Genomic DNA, 20,103 nt, shown 5'->3' with positions numbered 1-20,103 from the left:
AATAAACTAAATGTAATTCTGGAAAGAAAAGTTTGTGCGACGTGCAACTTCAGAGATTTGATTAGTTTTTTGACAGCCTCAGCTGTTTTATAACTTCAGGACTTTGCTGCAGGGAGTGAAGTCTGCTTTATTGCACTTTCATTAGATTCACTTTAGGAGTCTTAAAATAAAGCACTGGGATGTCGTATAGCTGTGATTAATGGCATCATTCATCAGTTGGCTGCGGCCAACAGGCTGTCCAATGTTTACAGCTCTACGGCCAAGCGTTCCCTCTGCTGCAGCGTGGCACGCAGACAAGCTAACAGGTGGGCTATGGATTGGGTGACAACAGAGGAGGAGCAATTCTTGAGAAACCCCACCAGGGAGCCCACCAGAATCACACGGCTATCCATGCCTGTCCAGAAATAGAGGCATTAATTTGCCAACTGTGATAAACAGAACCGCACAAGCCGTAGGAGTGTGCAGATGGAAATTCCCTTCAATTGTGCAAGTCTCATAGCTTGCAGGCTTAGTGGCATAATCGCATCGGTTTAAAGATGAAGTCTTGTGTTGCGTTATGTTTCAGATTTGTCTGCAGTTGTGAGGAACTCTCATCTCTTGACAAGCGCGTCTTAATTTGGGTTAACACAAGCAACCGCGTCAATTTGCCACTTTCAGCTGATAAATATGATACCAAACTCAGCCAAGCGCTAACTGTACGGTCAGCTGTGTTGCAGAAGAAGTAAGGGTGATGTCACCCATCGAAAGCTCACCTACACTTAACTTTTCCATGCCACAGAAAAAGAAAACAAAGTGACATAGTTCAAAGAGGATGAATGGACTTCTGGCAGCAGCACTTTCAGCAGTTGCATGTGGTGTGATCACACATTGACCATTTGAGTGGGGTGTTCGGTACATAACCCCTGTGCCCCCCCCCGCTGTCCCTCCCATAGTGGTTCCCTCAGAGTAAAGTAAGACAGATGGAGGCAGTGGACGTACACAGATTCTCTCATGGATCAAATAGGTCAGGCTGTCCCTGCAGCTCCAGCTGACGGTTGAACAGCTCGATCTCTTTGTTGGCCTCTGCGATGTACTCCTTAATAAACTCATCCATGTCTGCAGTAGCACATGTAAGGGAAGCAGCAGCAAGATGACCACACACAACAGTAAAATACACAGGTGAGTTTTGTCTGTGAAAAGTGTTATATAAATACATTTTACTTACTTCTTTTTTACTAGTAAATTTCCATAACTTAACAAACACAGGGTTTGATTTTCATTACAGTTACAGACACAGATCTACTGTGTCATACTTGTTTCTTAAACAGCTGATTTATGTGTGCCTGGCTTTGTTTTTTAGGTTTTGAAATATGGAACATCAGCAGTTCTTTCTCCAAGCCTGAATAGACAATACTCTTCATGAACACTCTGGTGAAAAGGATACTAGGATGGCAGAGTCTTTTTTCTCCAAAGATGTCAACATATTGATAACCGTTGTAGAAGTAGCCTTGTGGCAGTGGGTCCAAGTGTCTGGTCAGCTAAACAGAAACATATAATGTCAGGGTCTGTTAGTGTATTGACTGAAAAGACCAACATGAATAAAAGGTTCCCAACCCAGCCGAAACAAAACCAAACAAAACAATCAACAACCCCCCCCCCCACAAAAAACATCTTTTTGCTCATTCAGTGGAATTGACAATAAACTTAAAAGTTCCTCTCACAGTTCTCGTCATACGACATATATTCATGTATCTTTGAGCTCTAACAAACATGCTCATTGCATTTCACCCCCACATTTGCAAAGTCAAAAAAAATAAAAAAGTCTTCTGAATATTTTTAAACTTGCATTGTTTACATCAGTGTTTACACCAGTCTTCCTGTCCAACACCTTTTGGCTAGTACATCTCTAAATCTCTTGGCATGTTGCAGTCACCACCTGTCAGTCAGTGAACTAGCATGAAACCGTTGGCAGGCATCTGCGTTGTGTCGCCTTTGTGCTCATAAGCACATATGTGCGCTGCATTAGTGTTACTTCAATACAGATACAAACAAAGCGGGGGGCTCCATTGCGCCATAGGGAACCTTTTATGCTGCAGTGTGCAAACATTTCAACAACGTTAAATATAAAACTAAAAAACACTCACATGTATACTCTTGATTTCCTGTCGTGAAATAGTATTTTTGGTCTTCTTAGGTTTCTTTGTCTGCCTCTGTAAACAGAAACAATCCTCTGGTTAAAGAATATAGTATATTATTATACACCTAAATATTGCTACCACAGATTAATATTGATAATAAACCTGTTTCTCCTTTTTGGACTGACGAGCAATCAATTTCAGAGTTTATTTTCAACAAAAAAGCAGAGCTATTTAAATGTCTACCTGCTTGGCACACAGTCTGAGCCAGTCCTTCACTCCATCCTCAGTGAGGCCAACACCATCAAAGATCAGGAAGCAGGAAGCGTCCTTCTTTTGGGGGCCCGGGGTCAGAGGGTTAACGGTCTGGTCCGTGACAATGCTCAGGTTCTCGCTTACTGTGTTGTAGCTCACTTCCATCATTTGGTCTGAGTCTGGAGGTTCCAGAGATGAAAGTACTTAGACATACAGTTCATGCCTCATATGTAGCACCTGCAGCTACACGAGCTTCATATGGTAAGAGCATGCTGTAGCTGAGGGTGTTAATGTTTTAACATCCAAACAACCTCTCTGATCTCAAAATGGCTCACAGAACTCACGTGCGGAGTACAAAACAAATTAAAACATGTCAAATATGTCCTAACTGAATGTAAAATATGTATTGAATAAAAAACAGCTAAATACACACAATAAAATAAATTAAGATAACTAAATAGAAAGTGATGTAAATGATGCACTACCCTACAGACAATGACTGAGATAGACACTTGACACTAAGTGAATGTGAATAGTAGAAGAAGGATCATCCGGTCTCCACACTCGTTCCATACCACCATATCTTCCCAACTCTCTCTACAACTGTATGCACACTCTCTGGCACATCTCCTCACATGTCCTCACGTCTCCTCACACCTCACGGCACCTGCACTCTCTCCTCATGCAACACCTCTACACAGGTCTTCAAATGAACAAAGAGTGAGAAAAACTAGGTGGAGGAAACCAAACCAAGTGAACTATGGGCTGAATTCTGAACACCAGACACAACCGAGCAACGTTCCTACCGTCAGGGGCTTCTTTTGCCTGCCTTTGAGGGCAACCATTTCTCTAACAATTCCCAAAACTGGGAAATACAAATGCAGGTCAAATATTTACCAAAGACAGAAATCACATTTGTTTAGTATTGCTCAACAAAAGGCAAACTCTCTCTTGCAGTTCTAAATCTGGTCTGAAAATAAGAACAATTAATCAAAACAGTATTAATATGTATTTGACATGAGCAAAAGAAAATGGAAAACATAAATCCTACCAGAAAATCGGACTTTCCCCCAAACATTGTACATGTTTCCTTGGAAAGGGCTCGACCTTAGTGATGACTTGAACGCTACAGAAGAAAGTAAATATTTATGAGAGCAATGTTAATATCATAAAACGATATTTATTTTTTTAAAGCACATTTTGCAGCAACGTGTAACAAATGCAGTCACTGTCACAGATTATTAATGTAGTTGTGGGAGGAATCCTTTTGAAAAACAGATTTTTTCACACCAACTGCTGACAATTACTTAGAGACCTCATTTGTTTCCATATTTGGAGGGAAAGGCAGCTTATGTAATCATCGTCAAACTCTGCCAGCTCATATCTGAAGCTTCTGTCACGTGTTAGAATAAAAAAAGGGGGGGTGGGGTGGGCTTTCTTTCCATCTCACCTTTACAGCGGGCGACAAATAGAGGCCTCTCTAGGGGCCGGTTGAAAGCTATGCACTGCTGGGTGAGAACCAGGGACCCAGAACCAGAGAAGAAGCGCCCTTTGCACCTGAAACACACAACATGTGCACATTACACAAATGGTGAGAAAGTTAAGTCTTGAGCAAGCCAAATGTTTGTGCATTTTGTTTTTGGCTGGAAAGTTGTTTACTCTACCAGCTGCCTGCAGGAAAGAGGCCAGTGCCTGTGATTTGTTGGTGAAACTGTGGAAGTGTATGATAATCTGGAAATGCAGATAGTCTCACCAATTTCCTGTCCTGGTTAAGAGCTACGGAAGTGCAAGAACACTTCAAACACATATACATACAAATGAAAAGTTTGGAGATGAGTAAATCAAAAAGGACAGACGCTAGCCAGATATCCAGTGTATGATCTGAGGATTTAGCAGAGGTTCATATTAGGCTGACCACTGAGGCATGAGGGCTGGATGGACTGGGTCCAAAGGGAAGGAGACCCCCTCTGTGTACATGGCAACTGTATGGCCAACAGCTTGTTACTGGGCTGCCAGGAGGCAGCTGGTGATAGAACACAAGATGCCCTGAGGGGCTTTACAGCAATCAGCAGCCGATACCCCCACCGCTGCAGCAGAGTGGCAATTAAACTGCAGTGAGGAAGGTGAGACAGGACCGCAGAACGTTGAGGCAGGACTCAACGCCAGTCTGTTGCTCATTGCCCAAAAGGATGAGTGTGGACACAGGGGGACATGCCGGGGTCACAACCAGTAAAGTGGGACATAGGTCGAGGGTCTTACCAGCCAGGGTAGAGGACATAACGTGCTCTCAGCATCTGTGGCTCACTGAAGCTGGTTTCAGACAATATCAGATTCACATCTTCATTTCTATTAAAGGAAAAAAAAAATACTTTTAAGTAACACTAAACCTTACAGTGGTATACATAAATGTGTAAAACCATATGAAAATATGTCCTAAAAATACCATGCTATTACTTGAAAATTACCCTTAATGCATAATGAACCCCTAATTACAACAATGAAACATTCTTTCAGTATATAATGCATGGGGGAAATTCTTACGACACATTCCTGTGGTAACTGAGCAGTGCTCTGACCCAACAGATTTACACACAAAAAAAGCAGAATAAAAAGCAGCCTGGAGAGAGTATTTTTAGTACAGATAAAAGCAGTTAAATGACTGTTTGCAGCATTGATCATGATTCTGTGGGCGCCTACCTGGTGACAGCTCCTCTCTCTCCCAGTATGAAGGCTGCGGTGGGGTTGGCAGAGCGTACCAACTGCTGAACATGCTGCATGAGAGGGTGCTTCTGCTCTGCTGTCAGCCCGGTGAACACCACTGTACTCACAATACCTGACATACAATGAGGCACAAAAAAAAAGGAATATGAATTCGAGGAGAAACTGACTCACTTTACTGAAAATACAAAACCACTCGAGCCACTGCAGAAATACATTTACACTCAGTTTGATTTATTGGCATATCTACTGCAGCATTTTTTTTTTTCATATTCTGGATTTATATGGAAATTAGAAGTTTGATTTCTACAAATCCACCAGTAAGATACAAATTGAAAAACAAGTTATCAGATGACATGTTGAACTATGGTGGTTGCCCCTTGTTCATCTGATGACAGCTGCACCCAGGCTTCCTCCCAGCTTCCCAGAGATGCCAATGATGATGTGTGCCCACATAAAGTCCTCAAAATGTCACTTTAGAATACAGGATGAAACATGCACTACATATATCAAGTGATGGTTGGAGTGTCACGGTGCTAAGCAACTAATGCTTGTTGTGCCATTACATATTTATATCCAGATACTTCCATCTAACTTGTTAAAGACAAACAAATCCATAGCACTGTTACAGTAGTGTTGTAGAGTAGCTGCAGGATGGGTGATGTTAATTTACATGAAATGTATGGCAATTAAATGAGTACTTAGAACTTTACTGTGCAATACAGCATAATAACTGTCATATGTTTGTGTAATATGTTGAATATAAGTGCCAATGTCACATTTTCAAATGATTAGTGGAGGAGGGTAGATGGCACGGCACATTTCTCAAGTCAGAAAAACTAAAAACAAAGGGTTTCTGCACATTTATTTCTTCACTAGGTGTTTGTGTTGGTTCTATTTTCTCATTGCTACTTAATTCTAGTTTGACAGTTTGAAAATAATACACTTGACCTTTTACGACTGTGTGGGAATGTTTATTTTCTACAATCCAGCGGCATGATGTATAAAATGGCTTTTTCTAACAGCTTCCAAAAGAGCGTTGTATCAATATCAATTAATATCACTCCGGTGTTTCCTCAGACTGCCGTGAAAAAGTTTATCCTTGTTCTGTTGTTGGGGGACAGAAGGGTACATTGTATTAGACAGGACTCACCTTGACTGCACTGTTCCAACAACTTGGGAAAAGCAAACCTAGAGTGAAAAACAAGGGAAAGAAATGCAAATTTAGCGTTGAGTTCTTAGCGCCGTTGTCTCTCATTTGCTTCTTTTCAGATACGCATCAGGCACATTTGAACATACCTTCAGCAGAGTTTCAAAGACAACCAGAAGACTGTTTGGTGTAAAGGGTGCCAATTAATTGCTAAGCCAACTGCTATATAGAGATTATGCAGAAAATAAAGTGTGATCATCATTTTGAAGATGAACTTTTCTTCATCTGTGAGGTAGAGATGTAAACTTATTCATAACTTTTAAATATACTGAAAATTAGCTTCATGAATATGAGTGACACACATCTTTTACACTTTTATTTTTTTAGTTTAAGAGTTCTCTTTATTTTAACCTACGTTATTTTCCACGGTGTCAGCACTAATAACTGTGACCAATGGCTGTTTGCCAAAGTTGTGTAGCAATAAACAGACTAATTCCATGTTATGGTCCTTGGGTAGCAATCAGGTTATCCACGCCAAGGCATTTTTCAAAGGATGATATCATGACTGTGGCTGGCAACTGACCAATGTAAAAGCTTTCTGTAATTTCATTTAATCTTAACATAATTTATCCTCTGTTGTCAAATCGATCAGCGTTACACATCCCCTCTGAATAACCAGTCGGCCCCAGCCTGAAGGCTCTCCAAGAGCTGCAGGCTGGGGGGGGGGGGGGGAATCAGCAATTTGAAAGGCATTTATCTTTTCTGTCCTGATGTAATGAACTGTCTACATCCATCACAAAGAATGGATCATGACTGACTGATGAGCTTCACTGAGGAGGGTGTGCTGGTCACACATGTGGATCTGGGGGATTAGAGGGCTATGCTGAGGGAGGTGACAGGCAGGTCAGGTCTAAGCTGGGCTAACCACACCCAATTAACGCCATAGTAGGGGTCCAAAGACCTCCGCACAATACATGGCAACAGACAGTGACAGGGGCTTTTTGAAGATGCCTCAAATGGAAAAGTCAGAGCTAACCGCATTGCTACATATTTTTCCACTACTCAGCCAAGTAGGGCTGAGTCGGGCTGAAGGGTCATCTCAACATATTTATTCGAAAAAACAAGATTTATTATTAAAGCTTAGCTCGCTCATCTTGTCTGAAGTTATCCTGCATGTATGCTCTATTATATATGAATTTTACTGTGCAGAATCAGATTCGACATAAGTTATTAATACTGCAGAACTTAGATTTTTGCTATGAAAGTGTGGTACAAATAAAATGTATTATTATTATCATTTTATTTATTTATTACTGTTCTTCTTATTATATATACATCTAATGGCTTTTCAATGAAATTTCTTAAGGATAATGAAAATTGGCAGCAGTAATTCTCCGAGTATGCTGTAAAAACGGGACCCTTTGCACTGATCTCATCTGTGTGTCAGTATCACTGGCAGGCCCAGCATGGCTGTGCAGTGGAAAACAGCCTATTAAACAGAGTGGTATGTCATATTGTGTTGAGCAGCTCAGTCAATCTACGACAGTGAGAAGCTCTGTAAGCTACATCTAAAGCCTGTAACAAAAGGAGAGTGAGATTAAATGTAGGACTGATCCTCTCTGTAAAAGGGACCTAGCCTTGAGTTTTAATAGCTAAAAGTGTCATGTAACCTCGTCCTGGAAAACTCCTCTGCGCCAACGATTTATCAACATCCGGCCCTGTCTATCATCATCTGGTCTGTCCATATGTTACTCCAAAACACAAATGAGTAGAATCCTCAATTTGAATTTCACGTTATCTTTCTTGTTTGTTTTATCTTATTGGTTAAAAATACATCCAAGTGTTTCACCTTTTTTGCATTAAACAATGTTCGCTTTCGTTTGTACTTGCAGCAAATGAAAATGAAATGAGTTTTTGGAACACACTAATAATAAGGACAGATCAGGTGCTTCAGATTAAACTACACCTGCTGTTGTCAGCAAAGGAGCAAAGTAACTATCCTCCTTTTAGAGCCATCACTCAATCCAACAGTTAGTTTGTAGATCGTCGGTGTAGAAATCCTTTAAGATGATGATGATACAAATGTGAACCCTTGCAGCTGCTTGGATGAAAGACCTTTCAGCCCCTGGGATTCTGATAAAAGCATTAGCATGAAGCAGGTGCTGGGTATTATTCACTATGTCACTAACTTACATCTTCAAATCAGAACACAACTACTATGAAATAGGTCATATATTATTATCTAGCACCGAGGTTGATAATATGTAAGCTAAAAGGTGATTTTTTATTTTATTTTATATTAAGTTAGAGTCAACACAAAACAATTTTGGCATGTATAAAGGGAGACACTTAGAATTTATATGTGGTTTTATCTCACTGTCACCCAACATTTCCTTTGATTTATGTTCTGTGTGAAATTCACTCACTCAGGAACATTATCTGCTTTAGTCTGACATTTAGAAAACAGGAGTAGTTTAATGTCAGTCAGAATATCGTATGAATTCATCTGAACTACACATATCTCTTTATGGCAGTAAAGGCTTTTTTTGTTTGTTCAGCAGAGTCGAGATCCGGTGTACAGCAGACGGAAATTTTACCTGTGCTCCATGCAAGAGGCGAGTGGATCCACACAGGCGGTGACGGCGCCGATGGTGAAACAGGCTTGGACAACCGGGTCAGGGTGGAAAAGAATGGCCTGCACCACATCCAGAACATCCGTGGATCTGTATATGTTGGAAAGAACATTTACAAATGTTTAAGTTCTCCCACTCTGATAAAGAAAGGTAAATGAATCTACTCTTGTGAATGTTGGATTTGAATACCTTTAGAACTTCTACAACTGTCTTTCAACAACAGATACTCTGAATGCTACAAAGGTATCTGTTTTATGAATTATGATGAGATTATCTGGGCTTTAAATCATTAAACAATGAACACTAGATAATACTATTATTACTACTAAACTATATCATATTGATCCTGAAGTTATTGTCAATCAAAGGAGGCACAATTTTCAGTTTCTTGCTCCAGTATACTGTGTCCTTAGTGCACTGAAATACAGTATGAAAAATAACTAACAGATAAGATAAATGGTCTGCAGCTTTTTTTATTTCAAAATGTTAACTTCATTAATTAATGATTTAATTAAGTTGAAAGCATCTTACAGTCTCCTGCCTGCATGAGAGTAACAAAATGAGGGGGAGGCTGAGTGATCTGCTGTCTTGTTATTAATGTTATGTGTCCAGTAGTGGAGAGCAGCGTCTCTGCTACAACGCTAGCCCTGGGGAAAGACATCGCTGCCCAAGACGCTGAGTGAGCGCAGGGTTTTGGAGATCAAACAGGCAGAGTGCCGAGTTGTTTTCTTCACCTCAGAGTTGGCTTAAGTTGTTTAACCCAACAGTGTGTGTTGGTCAGCTGGTCTCGTTTGTTACTATAGATCGCTGCTCTGGTAACGTCACTCTGAGCGATGGCGTCTTTAAATAAAAACATGCTTGCAACCGCTGCCTTTTATGAGGATAACCTCTAGTGTGTGCATGCTGTAGACTGTCCAGGTGCTGCTCTGCCCTCACAGTTGAGTTCCAGCTTTTTGTTCCATTAACATCACATTATAAACTAACATTTAGAAAATCGTTTTTTGACATTTGTGAATCGATGCAGAATCGTCCAAGTCAGCATCACAATGCATTTAACAATAGATTTTTTTCCCCCAACCCTATTCTTTTCACATTATTGTTTTTTTCATGAAATGCATCCATGAAGCCGAGCTCTGCTCTATTTTATTAGTTGTGACTTTTCAGTTCCCTGCTGTATCAAGCTGATCAGCAGCCTCTCTTACCCAGGTGAGAGCACCAACAGACGGGGTTTGCCTCCTGGGCCTCTCTGGCTCTCCAGGAAGCTGGACAAATACTGCTGGAGGTGAGAGGCTGAGAAGCTGTCACAGCTGTCAGGAGCAGGCTCATACACCACCCACCTACAAGTGGAATGCAAATCATTCAGTTTGTGCTCTTCTAAATATTATTATCATCATAATGAATTAACATACATACACAACATATGTCAGATTAAAAAGGATAACAGAAAAAAAAACAGAAGAAGAATCAAACCAAAGAACCTTTATTGGATTAAATCTCTCTCACCTTCCGCATTCTTTGTTCAGCTGGACCAGGAAGTCGCAGAGTCTCTTCTTATGGCTTCCTGGCAGTCCAGTGATGATGGTAATGACAACCTTTTCACACATTTAAAAGTCTACATTAGATTTGCATCAACTGATTAAAGGAACTACAAGAAGATTTACCTTATTGACACTTTTGAAATGAGGAAGATGCACTGAATCCTACTCTATACACTCACCTTGTCTCCTTGGCTCCGGACTGGGTTCCTCAGCTCTGCAGAAGGGAAGAGCGTCCCCAGGTGGTCATACAGGATGGGCTCCTGACCAATACTGCTCAGAGAAAAGTGCTGCAGAAACCTAGCGTAGATAAGAATACAGAAATCACTAAATTGCAATGGGATCACAACTGACTGGCATGTCTAGATGTAAAAAAAAACCTAAATGCAAATAATACCATATATTTTTAAGGATGAAAATAAAACCCACACAATGCTACAATGTTTACAAAAATGTACATTTCTACTTTTTTTATTTTCAGTTTTTGTTTTAATTATCTGTATTCAGCATTATCCCCTACAATCTGTAGTTTATATACTGAAGAAATCTAAAAGCTGATAATGAGACTGATAATGCTGAATATACATAATATAAACTGACTTATTCTGACAAATCGTGCAAAAAGAAAACTTTATTTTGGGTGCAAATCATTTTTTTGCCTATATTTTTAAAGTCAAGAGTGTAAAGGAACAGGAAAGATGAGTTATCTTTGTTTTTGCAGTAATGCCAGAAATAAAATGTGTGTTGGTCTGTATTTGAGCCATATTATGAATCTATATTATTTTGAAGATTTTCTTGCACCCCTCCAGTTTGGATGGCCACCATTAATAAAACACAGCCTCAATGCTATTCTGGGAGGACCGATTAAGCACAGCATCAGGTTTTATGACTTGTTTGGTCCAACTCTGAAGTGCTCCACTGTGTAACTGGAGTGTGACCTAGAAAAGTTCAGGCCAGGATTGAAATGTCTATTAAAATAAATATGTGGTTTGGGGTCACTGTGCAGGCGTTACCCTTGTCATCGATACAGGTGTTTATACTAACATGTCCTGCTCTGGCAGCTGGGAGTATGAAGTCTTCAGGCTGCCTCTGCGTTTGGCCACTGGTGGCTCCTGACTGTCGTGCAGTTTCTGTAGTCTGGTGTGCCTGAGACAAAAGAGTGATTACAGTGGTTGTGCATGGTTTCATGGTTCAACATGACAGTAAGTTATATGTTTTAGACAGAATTAAGAACTTGCAACATCTTCTGATATGATGAGAAAGAGGCTTGGTAAAATAATTCAAATTGTCAAACTGATAACTGAATGCTGTGAAAATGACTATGTCCTAATTTATCTTATTTGATCAAATATAAGTGATAGAAGTATCTGTATCAATCAAACGTTCTGTACTCCAGGCTATGTACAACAGAATCTACTGAATGATGTATTGTACTGATGAAATTATCTTACATGTTTCTCTGGCTCCAGGTCAGGTGCTCTTGATCCACCAATTGTAGATTGAGTCCAGATTCTGAGTTTTTCCACACTGATAAAACCTGATACCAATAATGAAAAGGTTCATATAATTGCATCTTTGATGAGCATAAAATGCAGAGGAAGTGGGGTTCAAAAAAACATATTTTCCTGTGATGGATTATCCTGGAACAAGCATAAACCCAAATTCATTGCAGCCTTTAATCTATGACTCATAGATCTCTCAAACTATTTTCAGTCCTAGTATGAGTTAAAAACATCCCAACTGAATAGCCGACAGGCATGATGAGAGACTGATATTTTGAGTCAGCCATACTCAGATAGCGCTGTGTATCTTCAATCTCAAGGCAAGTCAGAAGTCACTGTCTCAAGGTCTTACCTTGGAGTAGAAAGCCCTGTGGCTCTTAGACCTGGGCTGAAGGGCAAATATCAGACTCTGGTCAGAGCTGTGAAGAGGGAACGGGAGGTGGGGGAGCAGAGTGCTCTTATACTCCAGACACAGAGAGGCTACAGCACTGGAGTCCTGTTAATAAGAGGAAGCATACAAAATCACAAAAGTTGATATCAGGAATTAAACTGCATGTGCATAAATATGGTTTAGCATGGAAGCCATTGAGGGCTTTTCTTTTAAACAGATCTTGTTTAGAAAAGAATATACATACATGATGCAATGCAAGATGAACTACTGCACTTCAAATCCCTTGACAACATAGTAAATATTTCATACTTTTCCAGTGGTATGATTAATGTGCGTACCGGATCATAGAACTTGATGGTGTTGATGTGATCCTTGGAGACAGTGATGCTTCCATATTGGGAATGAATAAACAGGAGTCCCCCAGAGAAGAAGATGATCTTTCCTAAAAATTAAATGGTATAAATTGTAAATAAATGGTAAAGTATTATACCCAATTACAACTCTTTGTCACAAAAGGTTCGATACTGGCCTTACCTTCTTCAGGTGTGGAGAGCTGGCCGCTAGAGAACACATAGGCAGCATCCGCCACAGTCAGAGGAGTTCCCAAACATGTGCCTTCCTCCTTCTGTTTAAAACACATACAGGGTCAATACATACTGCATATAGGCCTGTAGTGGAATGGGTACATGAAGCCTCTGAACTTACCTTTGTAAGTTGTTGGGCTTGCTCAGACTGCTTGACATCAGATTCCATCTAAAAACAACGTGACCATCAGAATGTTGGGAGCAAACAAACAAGGATGCTAAAAAACAATATTTTTCATTCTATTATTTCAAGATAAAGACTGAAAATGTCTGTACTGGTAAACTTTAATTGTAGCAAATCCAAGACTAAGTAACTCAATGTTTGGTTAATATTAAAGTGACACTGAATCTGAGGCCCACACGTACCAGCCAGCAGGCATAGCGAGGCACCGTTGTAGTGAGGATGGTGTAGCAGCTGTCTGAGGACACAGTGCCATCTGCAGGAGATGAAACAGACTTGTCTGACATGGAGCATAAATAACAAAGCCATAGAACAACAAACATGGAAGATGAATCGCAAATTGATCCTTGGTTCAGAAAACAGGCTATTTTTGGACTAGTCTTCAGATTAAATTGTTTTTTTCTGTTGATGGTGATTTGTGGATTTTGTCCTACTTATGTAAATCAAATTTCTTTTGTGAAATCAATCAGCAGTTCATTCTAATTCGACTTAATCTAATCAGTATCGTACCTTTCTGTTGAATGTTGATGCTGGACTCCAAGAAAGACTCGGAGAAGACCACAGAGCCCAGGTCCCCCCCATCCCACTGCAGGTCTGGGATGTCATGGACAGTCATGGAGGCCTTAGGGAGAAAAGAAGTGGAATAACTCAATATAAAAAATGGACTCTTTCCCTGAGAAATAGTTTACTGTTTATTGTCAAGAAAAAAAGTATAACATTACTCGTACTTACTGTTTTTACTAGATAACGGCTTACTTCATCACACAGGGGAATGATCCTATAAATGAGAAAAAAACAAGGAGGACTCTTTAGAAGTGAGATCACATATTTATAGAAAGCTTCTTAACAAAACATTTAGTGAACATATCTCTAAGCACACGTGAAAACACATGTTATATAGATGCAATGTTGTATGCAATTAACACGATGGAAATTTCATGGAACTGTGACGAAGAAAACAAATGTCTGCAGAGCTTTTTTATTTCAACTACAAAACAACATTTATTAAAAACAAGTTTCTCATAAGTTAACACTCACCTTCCTTGTTGATTCACTGCTTGGATGTTGAATTCACATTTGGACCTTAAGAGAGCAAACACAGAATCAACATCGAACAATAAATTTAATTTCATGCTTGGCTGAAAGTGTCAATGGGAATCTTATGTTGTTTATTTACTGAAAAAAGTAAAAACTGGAGATAGACAAAACCGTTTATGGCACCAACAGTGGACAAAGATACAAAATGAATATCAATGTGTTTTTACCTGAGAGCACTGCGGTACTGACTTAAATTCAATGAGTCCAAAGTCATAAGAAAGGTGTGCTCTGCTACATCTTTTGCCTAAAAAAAAAAAAAGTATTTCTTTATGAACAACTGTGCTAAATGTAATATGAATGTTACAATAGAGAGGTTGTTGTTGTTGTTGTTTGTTTTTTTTGTTTTTTTTTACCTTGGTAGCACTGGATGTACAGGAGTAGCATTTGATTCCTGACAGAACTGCTTGAACAGCAGCGGAATAAATCTGTGACAAAAGCCTGAAAAAATAAATAAGCAAACAAATGAGTTTGTCACTTCAAACATTCTTACAAAGACTTAACAATGATCATACAGTAGCTTAGTGGGTAAATATTGATTATGAAAACCAAAGTAGAATTACTTACAAGACTTCTGTTTTCTTTTGTTGTGTATTTTGATTTCCTGTGGGTGAAATACAGGGACTGTTAACAAATTATAGGCTAACAACACAAATAAGTGCTACTCACATTACACCTAACCTCAGGCCAGCTGTGCTCTTTCTGGACCCTGCATTTAACTCTAAGCATAGCAACATTTCACACTAGTATTTCTGAAGAAGGGTTAGTTAAGACCACTTTGAACTCTGTGATAATAAACTCTCCTCTGCAGCAGCATTTTTTTCTTCTTCAGCTGTTAATACTGATGGCTTAACTACACAGAAGACGTTCCAGCAGCATTTTTCAGTCCTCCATATCACATGGGTCTGATGGAACAGATATGCTTCTATTTTAATCAATACAGCGGTATACTCGGCTCATGCTATTTGATGTAACTATGATCAGAAACATATTTTTACACTTCAACTTTGTCTTATGTGTATAACTAACTACAGGGATTGTGTGTTGGGCTGTGTGCAAGGCCAACTGAAGCTGCTGCTGCAAATATGCTGCTTTTATTACACACCCCATTGACTGTATTACATACAGACTATGACACATTCTGTGGACATTGTGTAACAGTCATAAGGAGCTGTTGGCTACAACTCAAGGAGTCTTTGTGTACAGTGTATAGCTGTATAGCTGTATAGGGAAAAAGACAAAACAAATCATACAGTATAACCTCACCGAGATACGGGGTGTGGGTGGTACCAAAGAAGTAGGTTCGAGTGCAGGATAAAGGTCCTTTGGGAGCCACACACTGCAAAACCTAAAGGACAAAAAAGGTTGTTTTGTAACACACAATAATGTGGTGTAAAATTACCTTTATCAACTTAATGATTCATCACTTGTTTCCTGGCATGAGATGTTCCAACATTTAAACAATCCTCACTGACCACTGCTTATTCTAAATTACTTCACCAGGTGGTGCTGCATGCCAATTTTTCTCTTTAGCTTAATCAATGCCTTAAATGTTAACGGCACAAATTTAATTAATATAATAAAATAATGAACAGAAAAATGTGCAAGATTTTACAGTGGTGGGTCATAGCTTACAGCGTTCACTATATCATTCTTCCATATTATACTGTTATCTATTTCAGACTTGTTCTCTGCACCACTAGAAAGTGTCTGCTTGCATTTATTCTCCTTCACTTAGCAGCTGCTTATTACCATGTGTCTGGCTGTGGAAGCCTGAGGCCCTGTGTTTCGGACCTGATGACTCTCAGAGGGAAAGTTGAATGAGAAGCTCTCCAGATCGTCCAAGGAGGAATGTTTCCCAAACAACACAAAGGGCTGCTGACTTTTACTGAAATTTAAAAAATGATTACATGGTATTTTTTAAATTTTTTTTTATTTCTACAAGCTACACGACTGCAACTTGAATGTAATTTTAATATTTTGACATTGAATATGATGTATACCTTTTGTCAGTGATGTTGCTTGAGATCAGTCCATGTGAGTAATAAGTGCGGAATGCCTGTAGATGAATGAGAACACACTGAATGCACTAACCTGAATACTGAAACCAGGCAAAGATTGAAAAATTAAAACAAAATGGCTGTGCATATAAGACAGACATGTAGTAAATTAAGACAATGACTTCATCTTATTCCAGTCACTACACCTTTGTCCTGTTCACTCCACCTCCTTCATACTAACAAGGGTGATTTGATGATACTCCACCAGTCATAACTAAGGTGCAGGAGGAAAACCTGATCTCAATTGAAGCTCAACTTTGCTGATTTCCCTCATATATTAAGTTGGTTTAAAACAAAATGACAAGGCATATAAATAACTTAACTTAATAACTAAAAGATGTGTCTATTGTGATAATTATAACAATAATTACTATATCTTAATATAATTCTGTTTAAAGGCAGTGAATAATAACATTAAAATACTGTCCAGAGAATTCGATTCTTTTAGGAGTGTTAACTTACCTCTCCTGCCTGTGCTTCAGACAGCTCCAAGATGGACAGATGGCTCTCCAGATCCATGCTGGAGAAAAAGCTGGTCCACTGCTTCTCAAAGCTAACCACGTCCTAAACCAAACAACACCCAGGTTAGAGGACTACATCGTATTGACTACTCATATCTACACCTTACTAAATATGAATAAACAAACATCACCATTTTACCACCGTGTGTAACAACTACTCAACAACTTATTGGAGATCAAAACCAACAAATTATTGATCATTCTATTAAAAAGAAACAGTAAATATGTGGCTGTGAATATATAAGATGAAGTCCTAGAGATTATATGTGACAGAATAAGGTTACTCAGTGCTACCTCGGTTAGGAGATTATCCAGGGACACTGGGTCGAGTCTGGTGTATACCTGCCACAGCCTCTCACTCATGTCCATTAGCTAGAAAAAGAAAACAACAAGAAACAAAAGTAAGGGAGCACAACTACAATATGCAGTAGTGCGACAAATGTTCTTGGAAGAAATATCTTTCAATTTGCTAGACTTAAGAGCATAACAAATGTTTTTAGTTTTGTACATTTGAAGGTACCTTGTATTTCATGGTAAAAAAGCTTCCTCCGCCGATGCCTTCGAGGGCGAATGCTTGAATAAGAGGCCATTTTTCCACCATAAACATATCAAACTTCTGGATGTGTCCTAAAAACAACAGTAGAGCAAGTATAAATACCTGTGTTGTTGTAATTGCACCAAAAATACAAGCTGTCAAGTGGGTGAAACTACATTGTATTCATTTTTACCTTCTGGCTCACAGTGTAATGCAACAGAGTTAGAGCTAGTGTGTGAACGCTGCAATTTGTCTTCAACACATGCAGAGAAAATTAATGTGGAGATACAACTGTGTTCATTTATACCCTGTGAGCTGTAAGGTACTCCGATACGATGGCAGTCCTGCACCATTGTGACAAAACTGGAGATTTTGAACTCCTCTGCTGCTTCTTCATCTTCATACTGTGCATGGAGGATGAACAGGACAAGACAAAAAACAGATGAGGACTTAGGATCTCAGAAATATCAATCATAGTAAAAAACACAAAAAAAGGTGGTTTATATAGTTTTTGAAGCAACAAGAGATGCTTAACAGCTCCAAAAAGGACACCTGGGCAGAAAGTGCAGGTAAACCTAATATACACTGATGTGTCACTGCTTTCGCTGCACAGACATTGCAGACAAGGTGCAACATTGTCTAAAAGGCAAGCGCCTTACAGGTAAGCTGCAAGGGTTTAAACTGCCACAAGGTGGATACATTAACATGGCTTACTACTCTTAATATAGTTAAGGCCCAATATATTACTCCTACGCCTTGCCAATGGATACAGGAACTATAATTAACAGGAATAATACTGTAGGCCTTTGAGAGAGGAAGGGGGGTTTTTCACCTCTGCCTCAGTCATGCAGTAGAGATGCAGGTTCCTCCAGTGAGACACGTAGGGCAACAGGTAACTGTAGTTCATTGGGTTGCAGTAAAGATGAACACACTCCGCCTTGATCAGAAAGATTACATCTGGCAAGAAGACAAGCATGGTTCAGTGTAGAGAAAAACTAAAGCAAGCAACAACAAAAAAAACATGATTAAAAATATAGAAAAGAACACCTAAGAAACTCACCATCCAGCATTTCCTCTGAAAATTCCTCGAGCATATACTCCAGATTTAGCTGATTTCTTCCATATAATCCGTAGAACAGGTATTTGGCAAGTTCAGTGCATCCGTCATTATATCTGCTGTCAATTCCTGAAATACAACACACACACACACAATCATTAATGTTTATTATATACATTGGAGTTATCACATTGTCTTATTTTCCTGATGCTCTGAGGTCCAGTATTTGCTATAAACACTTCAGTTCAGGTAAAAATGCCAAGAGAAGTAAAATATAAAAATATATCGTTGTCAGCTTCACATACCAAGAGAGCACAGGATGCCATCTGGAGTGGCAATGCCACCATCTCTGAGCAGAGACTGAACCTGACGCAGGCGACCGCAACTGAAAAGAAAAGAAAATATATATGTTTGTGTAAATGAATTGCTTGGACATGGCCATTTTAAGGTTGAGCAGGTGATCAGATTTATAGTGCTAAAACCTATGAATAGAAAAGTATCTCCAAATTATGACAGCCACCTCTAATTGTGACTTAGCATCACCTCTTTTTATGAGAAAAGTATGAAATCTTTGCAGGGCTCCGAACCTGCCAAAAACATAACTTTCATTACTGGTTAATCTGCCAATGGCTTTCTAAATGAATTATTTAGCTTATAAAGTGTCAGAAAATGGTGAAATGACATTGTTTCATTGTTTAACAAGCCAAAAAAACCCATTACTATCACTGAAACTTGACATACTTTACACCTCTTAATCACCAATATTATTACGATAAAACTTTTATAATAATAACACAATTGTACAGTAATATGACCTCAAATTTAATATGGTTTTATTTGGGAGTCGCTCTTTTTTTCCATTGGCTTCAATTGAAAATGTTCAGCAAACCACTCAAGGAAACTTTCCCCTTAAATTTTTCTTCATTTTATATGTTTTATACGGTCTTAGTTGGATCATTGTTAACAAAATTCAGTTCACATTTCCAGACTCCAAACTCTTTTTATGAGGGTTCAAATAGGAAGAAATATTCTGATAAGCAGTTTTCTATTTAATATCTGTGACTTTGGTTTTAATTGTCTCCTAAACATCACAATAAAATGACTTATTGGGGCCTCTTTGGTGACTTTTAAGTGTGATTTATCCTATATATAAACACATATATCAGTCAGTTAGCAGTTAATTAGATTCCTATTTAAAAAAAAAAAAAGTAAATTCAAACATCTACTGTTTACATTACACATCATTCATTGTCTGTCTTTTATCTGTTTTGTTTCTTATTTACTGTTTTGTTTATTAATTGTACGGTGTCCTCGAGTGCCCATATAGGCGCTTTCAAATAAAATGTATTATTTTTATTATTATTAACGATTTTGCTTAGCTCTTCTTTGGCGTTAGCTAGGAAGCAGGGATTTCAATAGGGATAGGTGTTAAGACACTGGAAAATACATGTATAACGTTAGCATTTTTACTCGGATAATTAAGTTAATATTGAAAATATAGTATATTTAGTGACATATCAAATCAGTTTTTCATGTTATCCAGCGGTAACTAGCGTCTGACCGTCGACATATAACAGAGACAGCTGTTGGTGCAAACATTAGCCACTGTTAGCTCGACAGCTTCACTCAAAGCGTTATCTGGAAAACACTCCCTCGGTTATTATTAACATTACCTGACAGCCGGGTTGACTCCCGAGTATTTCCCGTTAACTCTCCTTATACCTGCCATTGTGGTTATCGTCTCGGTGTACACAATTCAACGTTAAAAAACC

The 20,103-nt window shown here is 38.9% G+C and overlaps 1 protein-coding gene across 1 annotated transcript; it reads right to left on the bottom strand.

Annotated features, from left to right (window-relative positions):
* Nucleotides 1–948: 948 nt before the first annotated feature.
* dnaaf9 (dynein axonemal assembly factor 9) lies at nt 949–20,060 on the bottom strand. Its single transcript, XM_062440385.1, has 37 exons — nt 20,005–20,060; nt 18,637–18,716; nt 18,335–18,460; nt 18,107–18,231; nt 17,582–17,678; nt 17,260–17,366; nt 17,034–17,111; nt 16,681–16,782; nt 16,162–16,217; nt 15,911–16,046; nt 15,425–15,506; nt 14,726–14,762; nt 14,515–14,599; nt 14,329–14,405; nt 14,102–14,146; nt 13,796–13,841; nt 13,574–13,685; nt 13,249–13,319; nt 13,004–13,051; nt 12,833–12,923; nt 12,637–12,740; nt 12,260–12,403; nt 11,857–11,942; nt 11,450–11,551; nt 10,588–10,705; nt 10,374–10,462; nt 10,073–10,207; nt 8,835–8,960; nt 6,241–6,278; nt 5,067–5,202; nt 4,629–4,715; nt 3,820–3,926; nt 3,421–3,495; nt 2,361–2,548; nt 2,124–2,189; nt 1,424–1,517; nt 949–1,095 (listed from the first exon to the last, which is right to left on the bottom strand). Exons 1-37 carry the CDS (start codon nt 20,058–20,060, stop codon nt 989–991), a joined length of 3,459 nt encoding a protein of 1,152 aa, XP_062296369.1. The 3' UTR covers nt 949–988.
* Nucleotides 20,061–20,103: the final 43 nt, after the last annotated feature.

This window comes from Scomber scombrus, chromosome 19, assembly GCF_963691925.1.
Source record: "Scomber scombrus chromosome 19, fScoSco1.1, whole genome shotgun sequence".
In the NCBI taxonomy this organism is placed as follows: Eukaryota; Metazoa; Chordata; class Actinopteri; order Scombriformes; family Scombridae; genus Scomber; species Scomber scombrus.
Note: the sequence above shows the minus strand (reverse complement) of the source record. Positions and strands in the feature narration are given on the sequence as shown.

What these genes read in the sequence shown, in the direction of transcription:
- dnaaf9 (XM_062440385.1), bottom strand. Translation starts at nt 20,060, where the DNA reads ATGGCAGGTATAAGGAGAGTTAACGGGAAATACTCGGGAGTCAACCCG. An exon ending in CTTCCACAGCCAGACACATG is followed by an intron (nt 15,507 to 15,910) that starts GTAATAAGCAGC and finishes TTTGTCCTTTAG; the next exon opens with GTTTTGCAGTGTGTGGCTCC. An exon ending in AAAAAGACTCTGCCATCCTA is followed by an intron (nt 1,096 to 1,423) that starts GTATCCTTTTCA and finishes GTGCTACTGCAG; the next exon opens with ACATGGATGAGTTTATTAAG.